Below are 13681 nucleotides of genomic sequence, written 5' to 3' on the forward strand. Positions count from 1 at the left end.
CTACAAGCCCGCAGAATCTCTTCAAATGTAAGAGACGTGCCGGTGTGATGCCCATTCCCCTGCCTCGGCTCCTTTAACCCCAGAGGTAGCCTTGAATCAGCTCTGCTGCTCCACGACTGAACTTGGTCTGCCCACGTTGACCAAAGGCCTTCCCCAGACACGCCCAGGATTGGCTTAGAGGAGGCAGGCCTCAGGCTGGGGTCCCCAGTCACGGCAGCACCGCCCCTGAGCACCGAGGCAGGCAGGCACCTGGTTCAGGAAAATTCAAGCCCAGTTGTGTCACCGGTTTTGAGCCGAGGTAACTCCCTTCCCTCATCTCCCACACAGATACTTACTCTCACCACGGCTGGGCCCATTCTCAGCGCCATTCCTGCTCAGAAGCCTTGTCTGATTTCAGGAACCCTCGTGAATTCCCCGATGTGTTGTATCAATTTACACTGTAGTGAAATTTAGTAAAATCCTTGTGTACTTACACAAGGGACAGTAATGACAATGTAAGAGCATTAGTTCAGCTATTTCCAAACTACTTCTTACATTCATCTCCATAATACACCCAGGAGCTTAGGTATCGGGGATCTCATCACTATTTCTGTCTCACAGAAATGAGTTAGAGGCAGCTCAGAGGACATGGATCTCTGAGCAGCACAGTATTTCCTCGTGACTCTATTTCCCAGGCCTTTGCCTTCCCGGCTCCGCTAGAGCTGAGCCAGCCCTGACCCTGTTCTGGCTAGCCCATACCCATCTAGTCTGGAGACAGGAAGCCTCAGGGACCAGCGAGGCCTCTCTCCACGTAGCTCCCTTTGCGGGGAGTGAATCCAGGTGGATCTGGAGCAGGGCCCGGTGCGGACCACCACAGCCAATCCATCCTTGCATTATGTCCTTCGGCGCCATGTGGATTCCGGAGATGGTGACCCTTCAGCCACCCGGTGTGCATCCAAACTTTTCCCACAAAAACAAGACCTGCCCAGTTCACGTGTCTGGGCGTTGACCTCAGTTCCCCAACCCAAGGCCCGGTTCCCACTGTGGGTCCCCTGACCCCTCCAGGCTCCTTGAGCCCCGTCCAGGAGATGGCAGGGTCTGCCTGCCTGCCTCCAGTCCACTCCCTCCCTGAGTCAGTGTTCCTTCTGCCTGCTGGACGCCCCAGAGCCGGGAGCCCTTGTCACACACCTTCGGCCCTGGGCTTTGCCTGACCGGCAGGACCCTCTCTTTTAGTACAGTCTCAGGCTCAGGATCCCTCTGCAGCCTGTCTTGACTTACTTGAAGCAAACAGCCGTGCTTCCTGACAGGAAAAAGCAAAGCAAGGACTCGAACCCAGGGCCTCTCACACCACACCCCATGTTATCTTGTTCAGGCCACGGCAAGGACTGAGGAGACGTGTGCTTCAAAGCCGGCTTTAGAACGGAAGAAGTGAAGCTGAGAGGTGGGTAGTGGGCCATGAAGAGGCGAGAAAGCGGCAGGGATGAGGGGCCCTGTGGGAAGCGACAGGGCTTAAGGCGGGAAAGTCAGTGGGTGATGGAGAGATGGACGCTGGGAGTTAACCTGGAGGGGCCCTGTGTGGCTCTCAGACTACAGCCACCCTGAGGCTGCCTGGAAGACTGTTGTAACAATCATAATCATTACCGTAATGGCCCGTAACACTTAGTGAGCACTTACCGTTTGCTAAGTATGGAGCTCAAACGCCTTACCTGTGTTACGTCATTTCCCCCTACGGCACCATGATGAAATAGGTGCTACTAGCAGCCTCCATCTCACAGGTGAGGCGGCTGAACCTTGGTTTGGTTACACAACGTGCCCAAAGGCATTATCTTATCAGCAGAAGATCTGAGATGAGAATCCAGGCTGTCTGATTTCATGTTCTAACTTCTAAAATGATCCACCGTGCCCAGAAGGTGGGTCAGCAGTGTCAGGCTTGCTGAGGAAAGATGAATGTGTTACAGATGTGGGGGCATTTCTCTGGCTTCAGCACGGGGGATCCCAGGGACCCCAGGGTCTGGGCTGCCCTACAGTGGAAGGCTGTCTTCCCTGAATAAAGAGCCAGCTTCAGGGCCTCAGAGTGGAGCCGGGCAGGGGCGGGGCGGGAGGAGGGGCCTCCGCGAGGCTGCCAAAGCAGGCCTGTGATGCCCGGGGCTGGCCAGACCAGCCTCCCGTGCACACCACACAGCCGAGGGTCTGTGCCTGGGATGCGAGGAGGAAGTCCTATAAATATGCCAGGACTGGTTGATTCGAAGCAGGGAAGAATAAATGACAAATTCATTAACTGGATTTTTTGAATATAAATATTACAGTAGGATTTTAACGACAAATATGCCCTATGAAAATATAGCTTAAGTTTGGCTCCAACAAGCTGTGTTAATTCAAACAATTTAACTTGCTCACAGGCCTCAAGGTTTTAATGAAGCACAGGTGACTTCAGTTAAGCAGGTGACGCGCTGGGTCATCATCTGGGTGGTGCATTTGGTGGCCGAGGAGTGGAACCCCGGCTCTGTGGCCAACAGCTTCCCTCCGTGTGCTGTCTTAGCACCCCTCACCCCTCCTCTGTTCCATCATGGCCAGTGTAGACTGGCTGATAGAAACTCACTTTCAGATTAACTCGAGCAAAAAAAAAAAACATGGGTTGTAAAGCTCCTGTAAACAAGTATTGTGAAAGCAGAGGAGAAAAACATTTAGCTATGTGACTCTCTAACTTTTTTGACTGGACTCACAGTAAGAAATATATTTTATATCGTAGCCAAGTGTGCATGTGCACACACACACATGCAGGTGCACACAGCTAAAACAAAATTTCCTAAAACAATTCTTCTTTTTTTTTTGCGGTACACGGGCCTCTCACCGCTGTGGCCTCTCCCGTTGCGGAGCACAGGCTCCGGACGCGCAGGCTCAGCGGCCATGGCTCACGTCCTAGCCGCTCCGCGGCATGTGGGATCTTTCTGGACCGGGGCACGAACCCGTGTCCCCTGCATCGGCAGGCGGACTCTCAACCACTGTGCCACCAGGGAAGCCCCCTAAAACAATTCTTAACCATGCTACATAAAATGCACACTACATTTTAAATTTTAATTAGTTTCTTGTAAATAAAATGTGATTTGAGACGCACTAAAAGGTTGTCATGATTCACTGATGTGTGGCGACTCACAGTTTAAAAAACACTAGCTGACTGTGCTTGATAGAGAGCAAAAGGAGCAAACGGAATAGTTCATCCATCTCGGCTCCCTTTAGACATAAATTTCCCCAGACCAGAGGCTGTGCCCTCCCATCCGTCCTGCAGGGATGTCTGCACCCATGAACCTTCTGCAAACACAGATGCTGTGACAAACACTGGGACTCTGAGCAGAAAGGGAAGGTTCCGGGGGAGAAGGCTCAGGTGCCTCTCTTCTAGTTAATATTTGATTGGGATTCATTTAGCCATTAAATACCCTTCAGGGAGTGGGAAACAGGTTGAACAAGGGTGGTGAACAGGATAGAAGATGGTTAAAGGCAAAACACTCCTCAATGTGGTTCTGGGCATCGCTGTGCAACCAGCACAAAGAGGGTCAAATGGCAAGTGGTTAAGAGCATAGACTCAGGAGCCAGCCTCCCAGTTCTGGTTCTGTCACCTCAGCTGTGTGACTGTGGGTGAGTCCCTCTGCCTCTCTGGGCCTTGATTTCCTCATCTGTAAAATGGGAACATAACAGTATTTAGTTGTTAGGGTTGTGACCTAATCAATATGCCAGCTGTTGGTGCTAAACAGGAAGGCAGCTCACCTGGCCACACAAATTAGGCTCCAACTCCAGCCAGCGACGGGCAGTATAAAGCAGAGAGCAGCTCCTATTATGTGGGGTATAAGGGGTGGCTAGTGTGAAACCCCCAGAGACGCCATATGGCAACGAAGAGCCCTGCACCAAGAGAGATCAAAGGTAGAATTCAAAACACTCCCACCCAAAGTCAGCAGGTTGGTCCTCAGGTTCAAGAGCACTCAATAAATTAAGACCCATCATTCTCTAGAGCACAGTTCTGTCGGGTCACCTGTTTCCTGTGCTTATCTTCACAAGTTAACTGCCTTTCAGTTCTCTGCCACTTTACCACTTCTCCAGTCCTGCAAGCCCTCAGGAGCGAGCACAGGGGGTGAACAGCAAAGACCTTCAGATGCAGGGTTCTCAACCCTCAGTGTGCATTCGGTCCTGGACTAACTGGTCCCCCTCCCACCAGCCCATATTCCACACTTTTGCTAGATTGATTTTCTGAAGTGCAAATTTAATAATGTTACCTTTTTTTGTCCCTGTATCACGTCCCTGCTTAAACCCTTGGAAGCCTTCTCACTGTCTACGATGCATTTCAACCCCCACTGGAGGCAGAGCCTCATCTCCCCTCTTCAGCCTCACCTTTCACCACCCTGTACAAGCCCTGCTCTCCAGTCCTACCAAATACCTTGCGTTCCCTGATGATGCAATATAGGCTCAAGCCTTTAGGCTATTACCCATGCCATTCCTTATGCCTTGCCTGTCAGGTCTCTGACAGCTGGACTGGCCCCATTATAAAGAATTACCATGCTCAGTGGAAGGAAGCATCGTGTCCTCTGGGAAGCCTTCTCTGACACCAGAAAGCCCGGAGCTCCTTCTTCAGGTTCCCGCAATGCTCTATCCCTAGGAGGTAGCTTTGAAAGGCGTGGCTGGCTTCCCGGATTTGGCCACTAGAGGGCAGTCGAGTGTAGCGAGCGTCTGGCCTGGCAGCTACCGGAGGCTGTGAGCGCTGCTCCGACACTGCTCCGTCCTCACACACATCCCTAGTTGGGCCTCGCTACACCTCACTCCTGGAATGTTGCACGGCCCCTTTGTAGGTCTCCTGGCCTCTGCCGCTCCGTCTCCTCTCCTTTATGCACAGGACTGACCCGACTACCTTCCTTAACCATTATTTTGATCACCCACCCCACCCTTCCTCGAGAACGCTCAGTAGTTCATTATTAATTTCATATTAACCCAGAACTTCTTATTTTGGGATTCTTTTGTTTATTAAAGTGTTGCAACTTCAGTAACAAGTTAAAAAATGAAGGAAAAAAATTCCTAAGTCTATCCCATGATTTTCTTATGTTTTGGTCTGTCTGTATGTATATATGCACATATATATGTATATATATGTGTGTATATCTATATACACACATATATATATGTGTAGTGGTCAGGGCATAGATACAATTTTGAATTTAACTATTTTGGCTTATTTTGAAAGCACAATTTTTCAAATTACCATTCTGGCTTTATAAAGATTGATATGAAGGAAGGCCAGCTTGGGTTTCAAGACCAAGTTTGCCAGCCCTCCTGTTCCATTCATTCATCCCCAGCACAGATTCTGCTGCTCTTCTGTGGCTGGAATACCTGCCTGGCCCCCATCCTGGTGTCCACACCTACCTGTCCCTTTCTGAAACACCCTCCCGCTCCTTCTCTACTAAGCTCCAGTGCACATCCCCCCAGACCTCTGCTCAAACTTCTCCTCCACCAGAGTTCATTTCCCAAGCAGTCAGCCCAGCTCTGGCTGCCTTGCCCCTGCTGCCCAGCTCTCTCTGGTGCAGCCCCAATTTCCCTTGTGAGACTGGGAGGTCCCTGAGGATTAGTGGACGCTGTCCGTCCACTGGCAGCTGAAGCAAAGTACCACAGACTCGGTGGCTTGAAACAACAAAAATGTATTCTCTCACAGTTCTGGAAATCAAGGTGACATCAGGGCTACACCCTCTCTGGGGTTCTAGGGGAGAATTCATTCCTTGCCTGTCCAGCTGCTGGTGGTGGTCGGTATTCCTTGGCTGCGGCTACGTCCCTCCAATCTCTGCCTGTCTCATAGGGCCTTCTCCTCTGTGTCTGTCTTAAATCTCCCTCTGCCTCCCCCATAAGGACACTTGTCATTGTACTTATTGGATAATCCAGGATGATCTCCTCTTTCAAGATTCTTTATCACGTCTACGAAGCCCCGTTTTTGAAATAATGTACCATTCACAGGTTCCAGGGACTAGGATGTGGATATGTTTTGGGGGGGCCACCATTCAACCCACTACAGTTCAGCTGTGCCTCAGGATCAGTGTGGAGTGAAGTGCGGGTTCACAAACCTCGCTGATCTCCACAATCACGACTGTGGGACTTGAGAAAGTGGCTCAGCTAGAGCTCCCATGCTGATCGAGACTCAGGAGGTCCCGGACGGTGCCTGGGTGTCTGTCAGGATCGGAGAGGTTATGCCATAATAACAAACAACCCCAACCTCTCAGTGACTTGACACAACAAACGGTTTCTTTCTTGTTTACTCCAAAAGGTCACCTTGAGTTGGTTTGGGACTGTCTGAGTTGTCCTCATTCCAGGACCCAGGCTGACGGAGTGGCTACCATCTGGAGAGTTGCTGGCTTCTGTGACAGAGGGGGGAAAATCGTGGTGAATTATGCACTGAATTTTAACACCATTTCCACCCAGAAGTGATACTTATCCCTTCTGCACATACCATGGTGGGACTATGATCCTATATGATATTTACCTGGAAGGAAAAGTGGTGCCCGTGTCTCTACTTTCAGAAAGCACTGCAGGTTTGGGAAGCACGGGACCCGAGAGCTGCAGAGGGACATCCGGTGACGTCCTTTAGAGTCATCTCTGACTGCCCTCTTCTCCCCCGAGGGTCAAAGCCCCAAGGCGGAGCATCCCATGGGCCGAGCCTGAGTCACACCTGGGCCTAGAGGACTGTCTGCCCCCCACCAAGACCACACACTGGTGGACAAACCATCTGGGAAGGGCGTGCAAGGTGGTCAGGCAAAAATCAGCAGACATCATCCGCTGAGATTCCCCTTCTCCCTCTCCAGAGCGAGCTCGTTCTGGAAGGCATTCAGGAGTTCATGTGATGCTCCCAGGAGCCCCTTCACTGCTTTTCTTAGGAGGGGGGCACGGAAGAGAGGGAGGTGAGACATCTCCCCACTCACCTGTGCTTTGGTGCCAGAGGCCACCAGTATCCACCCAGCAGAACCAGGGTGACTGGTTTGGATGTGGTGGCCCCTCTGTTCACCCCAGAAGGACAGGGCCGGGGAGCAAGGAGGAGGAAGCAGGACAGCCCCAGCTCCATCACACCTTCTCGGAAGAGCCAGCAGTCTCTCAGGGAACGTCAGGACTTTGGTGAAAACAAAGAGTGAAGAAATCTATGTTGGGCTTGAAGTGGTTGTGTGAACTGGCATAGCTATTTGTCATGAATGTTGGCTGCCTCTCCAGCCATTCTGACACTTAGCACTCTGATGCTTCAGGAAACTGAGCCCGATTTTAGCAGCAGCCTTTCCTCACAGCCCAGGGCCACAGAGACACCTGGGCTGCACGCAGAGGGAGAGCAGCTCCAGAGACGGGAGAAGGACAGCAGTGTGGGAGAGTCACAATGTTTCTTCAAATAGTGGTTCACAAACCAGACTGTACAACCCCAGGGCACCCTGGGGGTCCCATGCGTGCAGGGGTCTGGGTAGAGGGCCACCAGTTACAATGAGGATACTCAGTTAAATTTGAACATCAGACAAACAACAAATGAAAAAATTTTTCTTTGGTATAAGTATGTCCCATGCAATATTTGGGATATACTTATCCTTTTGAAATTATTTATTTTTCTGAAATTCAATCTTAACTGTATTATCTGGCATTTCTATTTGCTAAACCTGGCAAATTTACTTGGGTGTCCTGCTTTGCTTTTATTTATTTTGGAGCTTAGGTTAGATTCTTTTGGAATCAAAGTTTTCACTGCCAAAAAAAAAAAAGTTTGGAAAGCCACGGCTAGCTCTTTATCTTTTTTTTTTCCACATTGAAAAACTTAGTTTTTCACCCCAGACATACTTCATGGAGCGTTTTGACAGCCCAGGCACTGGTGCAGACCATGGGGATAGCATGAGGTGAATAAGACAGAGCTCCCGCCCTCTGAGAGTGCTCTCAAGTTACGGAAGGAGAGAGTCGAGTCAACCACTGACCGTGTGTGGCTGAAAGTGCAAGAGGTAGAGGGGGCGTTAGCGCCTCGTGGATCATGGCAGAGCTGTGAAGAATAAAGAGAAGCAGTGAAGGGATGCTAGCCAGGCATCGCCACTCGCACGCCCGTTTCCACAAGTCACGGTCCAAATTGTAAGCATCACACTGGCAAGACCCTGATCCCCTTGGACTTTCTCTCTCCTTTTCCTGTAACTTATAGTTTAATAATGACTCGGTTAAGACTGATGAAGTAGTCAAGCAACCACTTTCTGTTTGGTTGACTTAAAAATGATGACACTGGGCTTCCCTGGTGGCGCAGTGGTTGAGAGTCCGCCTGCTGATGCAGAGGACGCGGGTTCATGTCCCAGTCCGGGAAGATCCCACATGCCACGGAGCGGCTGGGCCCGTGAGCCATGGCCACTGAGCCTGCATGTCCGGAGCCTGTGCTCGCAACGGGAGAGGCCACAACAGTGAGAGGCGCGCATACCGCAAAAAAAATAAAAATAAAAAAAATAAATGATGACATTGGTGAGCCATTTCCTTGGGGTGTCTTCAGGATCTAACACCAGGGTCTGGCCCAAGGTCCTGCTGGCTTGGGCAGGAAACACCTTCACCGTGTTCTCGAGACTCTGGCCCATCCCTGCCAGTACCAGGAACATGGCAGAAAGAAATGAAGAAATTCTGAAGGAGGAGGAACGTTCAAAGGGCAAAATGCCCTGCACTTCATGAACTCTCACGTACACACCTCAGCCTTATGTGTTGATGAGTAAGCCAGGAGGAAACCAGGTCTGTGAAGGCAGAGTTGCTTTCTATTGTCCAAGGAAACAGCAAGGGTAAAATGAGAGCTCCGAGCTGTCGTGAACACTGTTGTCATTTTTTTTTAGTCCTTAGAGGAAACCATTTCCTTTCCGGAAGAGTCTCTCTTCTGGGAACTGGGCACTTGAAGGTGGGTGTCGAGTGGGCTCGTGGGGGAATGTTCTGGGGTTCAGGAGACTCGGCCTCGGAGCCCGGTCATACTTGGCGAGGAAGGCGTGAAGTCGCCTGCATGTGACCCTGCCGTGATGGACTCGGCAGTGGTGTGGGCCGTGGAAACGAGGCTCAGAGACGGTTTTGTGTGAGTCCAGAACAACCACACGAGGATTAGTGAGCCGCCCTCAAGTGTGTGAAAAGCAAGAAGGTTGTTGTCTCCTGCTCCCACGGGAGCTAGAAATAGAACCCTGCCCTTTGTCCTTGGGGAGCTGAAGCAACTGCCTGGCGTGGGTGTCCTGACCACAGGCCCCTTTGTTCCTCTCTCCCACCCGTTCCCCTCTCCTGCCCTTCTTCCTCTGTGACCTCAGCCCCAGCCTGTGACGCTGGCTCTGCTCAGCCCCACTGTCGGGCATCTCCATCCTGGCACATCTGGAGGATGGGTGCACTCCCACCTGCTGAGAACAGGACAGCCCTGTCCTCACTGGTCTTAGCTGCCATCCAAAGCCCTGATCTGGGGCCATTCAGAAACTTTTTGCCTCTTGCTGGCAGTAATTTCGGCGTCAGGCACATGGTTCCAGGGTGCTTAAAACTTCATTAACTGAGACTCACAGTAAGAGGTGCGGTACCATTTTACATTGCATCCCACGTACACGTTATGTACTGGCCTTTTCCACACAGGGACTGGGTCCGTGGCTGCTGGCCCTCAGGCTTGCCTGGGCTCAATTAGTGGGCAGCCCAGCAGGAGCCGGGAGGGAGGGAGAGGAGTGAGGGTAAGCATTCACTCCCCATCGGGCTGATGATCACAGGTCCTGTCTGAGCCTTCGCCTCATCGCTCTCTCTGTTTCCAAGTTCTGGAAACACCTTCCACCTTCAAGCCTTAAGCCTGAGGGTGGTAACTAAGCCTCACAATTCTCTTGTGACTTCCCTACACCCTGCCCACGTCTTTGTAAATAGTTCCTTTATTAAATGCCCCCAAACGGCCCAATCAGAATGTGCTATCTTTCTATTGCGGTATCCATATAGTACGTGTTCTCACACACACACACACACACACACACACACACGAGGCTCATGAAATAACGCTCACGCTTACCCCCCACGAGGCACTCTGATATACGTGACCCTGTTCAGGCTAATTATGAAGAATGCTCATCCCACCCACTCAATTAATTCCATGACTCACTTATGGGTCTCGATTCTCAGTCTGAGAAGCATTGCGTAGGGCCAGCCCGGGGGAGGCAGCTGTCAGCTGGCCTGGCTATGGCAGCTGGCAGAGGTCAGCGTGGAACATGCCAAGGAGGGGGAGCTGTCAGATGAGTCTGTACAGTGGGTGTCTTATGGGGCTCCCTTAGGGGAAGGCTGGACTCCTTTTGGGGGGTACTTCCTTTCTGTGGTCATCCCATTCCCGGAGCCCAGTTTCCACTTTGTAAGCTAGAAACCTGTGTTGGTTAGACGCTCCGAGACGGCTGGGCTCAGGACTTACCTGCACCCAACACGAGCATAAATACCTCCAATCTGACTCAGCCAGCCCCGGTGGGAAGCAGCCATCCAGCGGGCCTGAGAGGCATGTTCTCCCATTGACAGCCTTTCTCTGGTGGGAAATTCTATCCAGAAAGCCAGGCCGTCATCAGAAGGTGCCTGGCCAACACAGCCTTAGGGCGAGGGCCTTCCTCAAAGACCGCAGCGGGTCTGGGTGGCCTAAGCACCATCTCTCCAGATTTGTTCCCACACCTTTGCCGACCCAACCCCTCTGGCTGACCCACTGACTTTCTTGTTCCGTTCCCTTCTGTGTCTGGGCAAGTGAAGCGTCTTATTCCAATCCTTGGCGGTGGTGGAGGGAGGTGGCTGCGTCCATCGGGGCCGCCCATGGCTGCCCGACGGTGGGCTGGCATGTGTTTTCAAGGACTAGAAGCGCTCCCTCTGCCTCACCTTCCGGGCGGTCCTGAGGTGTGCGGCCAGCAGCTAGCCGGTCAGCGGCCACGGAAGTGCATGCTTATCGAGTGCTTTGTGGAAACTAGGCTGGTGCGGAGCTCCTATGGGCACAGTCTCATTTCTCTCCCCTCTCAGCCTGGTGAGAAAGTACCCGTTTCCCCATCTTTTACATAAGGAGATTGAGGCTCAGAGCGGCCAGGTGACTTGGCTGAGGTCGTATGGTAAGTCAGTTGCTAGGTGGCCCTAGAAACTGTCTGTGAATACACGTGTGCTCTGAAAGGACAGGGAATGCATCCCCAGCCTCACGAGCTCTCACTCCCTGGAGGCAGGACTGTGCCTCCTTCAGGAAATGTCCTCTCTACCCCGCTAGCCACCAGAAGTGCACACGGCAGGACTCAGCACACCAGGGTGCCCAGTTACCCACGCTCGCCGACAGACACAGACTGGGACCAGCCTCTTGCCAAAGAGGGAAGGCCAGTGGGAGCCTCAGACCACAGGGAGGTGACTCCATGGACGCACCAGACCGTGGTGGTGACTCAGCCGCCTGGGTGATGGATGGTGCACGGACGTCAGTCCTCACGCTGTGGCCCTTCCCTTTTTTCCCTGGAACAATAACAAAATCCTGGCTGTGTGCTTCGGTTGCCATAGGAACCAGAAAACATTTAATAACGTGGAGACTCTGGGACAGGTGGACTGAGCAGGTCTGGATAAAAAGAACCCTCTTCTGCCCCTTCACCCCAAATCCTGGGCGTCTCATCCATTTGGAACAGATGAGGTAAATTAGTCAGGAGAAAGCTACGCTGCTGCCTGGATTGAGTGACCTTGTCCAACCAGGAGTCTGGGGCACTCACAAGTCTGCGTGCCTGTGGGATCTGGCCCAAATTCCTGCCGAGAAGAAACGCGATCTGAGGCATCCCCGTCTGCCTGGGAGACTGAGTGCCACGTGGGGTGTCCGCCCCCGGCATGCGTGGGCCCCGTCCTGGACTCTGTAGGGAAGAGGAAGAAGGGAGACATGGGTCCCCATGCTCAGAGAGCTCCTGGTCTACTGGTGGCAGGACGCACACCTGGACAGTCCTGCCGGGTCCCGGCCCACACCAGGAAACAGTGGGGGAGGCGCATGGGAAAGGGGCTTCTGGGCGGGGATGGGGCTCGGTGATGAGAACCAGAGCCCTCCACTCCCAGCAGGACCCGCTGAGCGTGGCACCAGGCTCACTCACTCACACACAGGGTCAGGGTGACAGCTGGGGCCAGGGGACTGGATGCTCTTAGAGGCTCGGCCATCACTGCCTTCCCCGCCCGCCACTTTGTGGTCCCTGTCCTCCCTCTCACTCCTTCCATGCACATCGGGCACCTCTGCATAGGGTAAGTGGCTCGAGCACCCTGACAACAATGTCCCACACCCCCCAAGACTAAACAGGCTCATATCCAAACTCACCCGCCCCCCGTGTGTCTCCTTTTCCAAAATCACTGACATCATTACAGGTTTAATGACGTGCTCTATATCCGCACAGGTGACCCTCCTTCCACCCGCGTCTCTCCCGAGGGGCCCTCCCTTCCTGCCCCGCGTCTGCCACCGGGGCCATCTGGCACGTGACCGCTGTGGCCACCTCCTAGATGTTCTCTTCGTCCCGTTCAGGCTTTGAGGCAGCGCTCCTCAGGGGCTTGACCTCTGCCCTGATTTCCAGCATTTTCCACTTCTTCTTGGACATCGCCCCACGCGATTCAGACTCAAAATGTCCGAGACAGAACTCACATCCCGCTCCCACAGACCTTCTTATCTTCTGTGTTTCTCCTCTTAGGTGGGAGTGCCCCGGCCCCCAACGTGTCCCTGCCTCCTGGCTCTGCCCCCTCCATCCTCCTCCATGCAGAGGTCAGAATTCACTTCCTAGCACATTGCTCCCGCTCAGAGACGCTTCAGCTCCTCATCGCATAAGAGTGATGCCCAGCTCCCCTGGAAGGGCAGCTGAGGGCCTCCCAGGCTGGCCCCCAATCTTCCGCTTCAGCCTCACCTCCCAGCTCTCTCGCTCTCCATTTCCCTCCCTCCTCTTTCTTTCTGCCTGTTGTCTCTCTGTCTGTCTGTCTCTCTCACACACACACAGCCTGCAGCTCTGGCTACACTACCCTGCTGGTCTCTGTGCCTTGCTCTTTTCTAGCTTCAACCCCTTCGTCGTGCTGACTCCTCTGCCCGAAACCCCCTCTCCCTCAACCCAGGAAACCCTCACCTCTCCCCAGGGCCCCGAGCCCAGCCCACGTATCTTCCCAGCCCGACAGCACCCCAGGTCTGGGGCAGAATTCACCACGCCGTCCTCTGTGCACCCACAGAATTCGAGCATTCTCCACACCGAGCAGAAGTCCCTGTTTCTAGCCTCCTCCACTGGCCTGGGGACTGCTGGTGCTGGGCCTGTCTATTCCTCCCTGTGCCCTGACATCTACAGCTCAAACCAGGCGTCCCGTGAATGCCGCGCGGATCCCTGGACCCGCAGACCTTCTTTCTCCCGACCTGGCACAGCATCTGCCTCCAGCCACACTTCCACCTCTGTCCCCAGCCTCCCTTACAAGGTCGCCGGACCCTCCTGCGGGCAGGTCGCAAGGTCTGCAGCCTCTGCCTGAGCTCTCTTTGCTCTCTCACTGGAAGCTCTCCCTCCCTGTCTATCCATCTTTCCTGCCGGGCAGAGAATGCCTCTAATTCACTCTCTGAGGTGTACAAACCCCACGCCCTCCGCAGAGGCTCCTTCTCCAGTCAGGACTGAACTCCCTGCTTCCCCCGCAGCCTGGGAACTCAGCCTGCACCTGGCCTTCCGTCAGCGCTGTCGGCCACATCTGTTCTCTTCCCGCACACTGGGCT

The 13681-nt window shown here is 53.2% G+C and overlaps 1 protein-coding gene across 37 annotated transcripts in view; it reads right to left on the reverse strand.

Annotated features, from left to right (window-relative positions):
* Positions 1 to 1714: 1714 nt before the first annotated feature.
* LOC115861825 (uncharacterized) overlaps positions 1715 to 13681 on the reverse strand; it is a 93725-nt gene continuing 81758 nt past the window's right edge. For 4 of the 37 annotated variants that reach the window (XR_009563115.2, XR_009563109.1, XR_009563106.1 and 1 more), the window contains 4 exons: positions 11688 to 11822; positions 4524 to 11439; positions 3742 to 3873; positions 1722 to 3650 (listed from right to left, as the gene is read on the reverse strand). Coding sequence is in view for 20 of the 37 variants with exons in the window: in XM_070043742.1 (XP_069899843.1) it covers positions 6774 to 7108; positions 11356 to 11439; positions 11688 to 11822 (554 nt within the window). In the remaining 17 variants the exon portion in view is untranslated. The other 33 variants (XR_009563120.1, XR_009563131.2, XR_009563117.1 and 30 more) reach the window with 25 other exon arrangements.

The sequence above is a fragment of the Globicephala melas genome, chromosome 1 (genome assembly GCF_963455315.2).
Source record: "Globicephala melas chromosome 1, mGloMel1.2, whole genome shotgun sequence".
NCBI classification, from domain to species: domain Eukaryota; kingdom Metazoa; phylum Chordata; class Mammalia; order Artiodactyla; family Delphinidae; genus Globicephala; species Globicephala melas.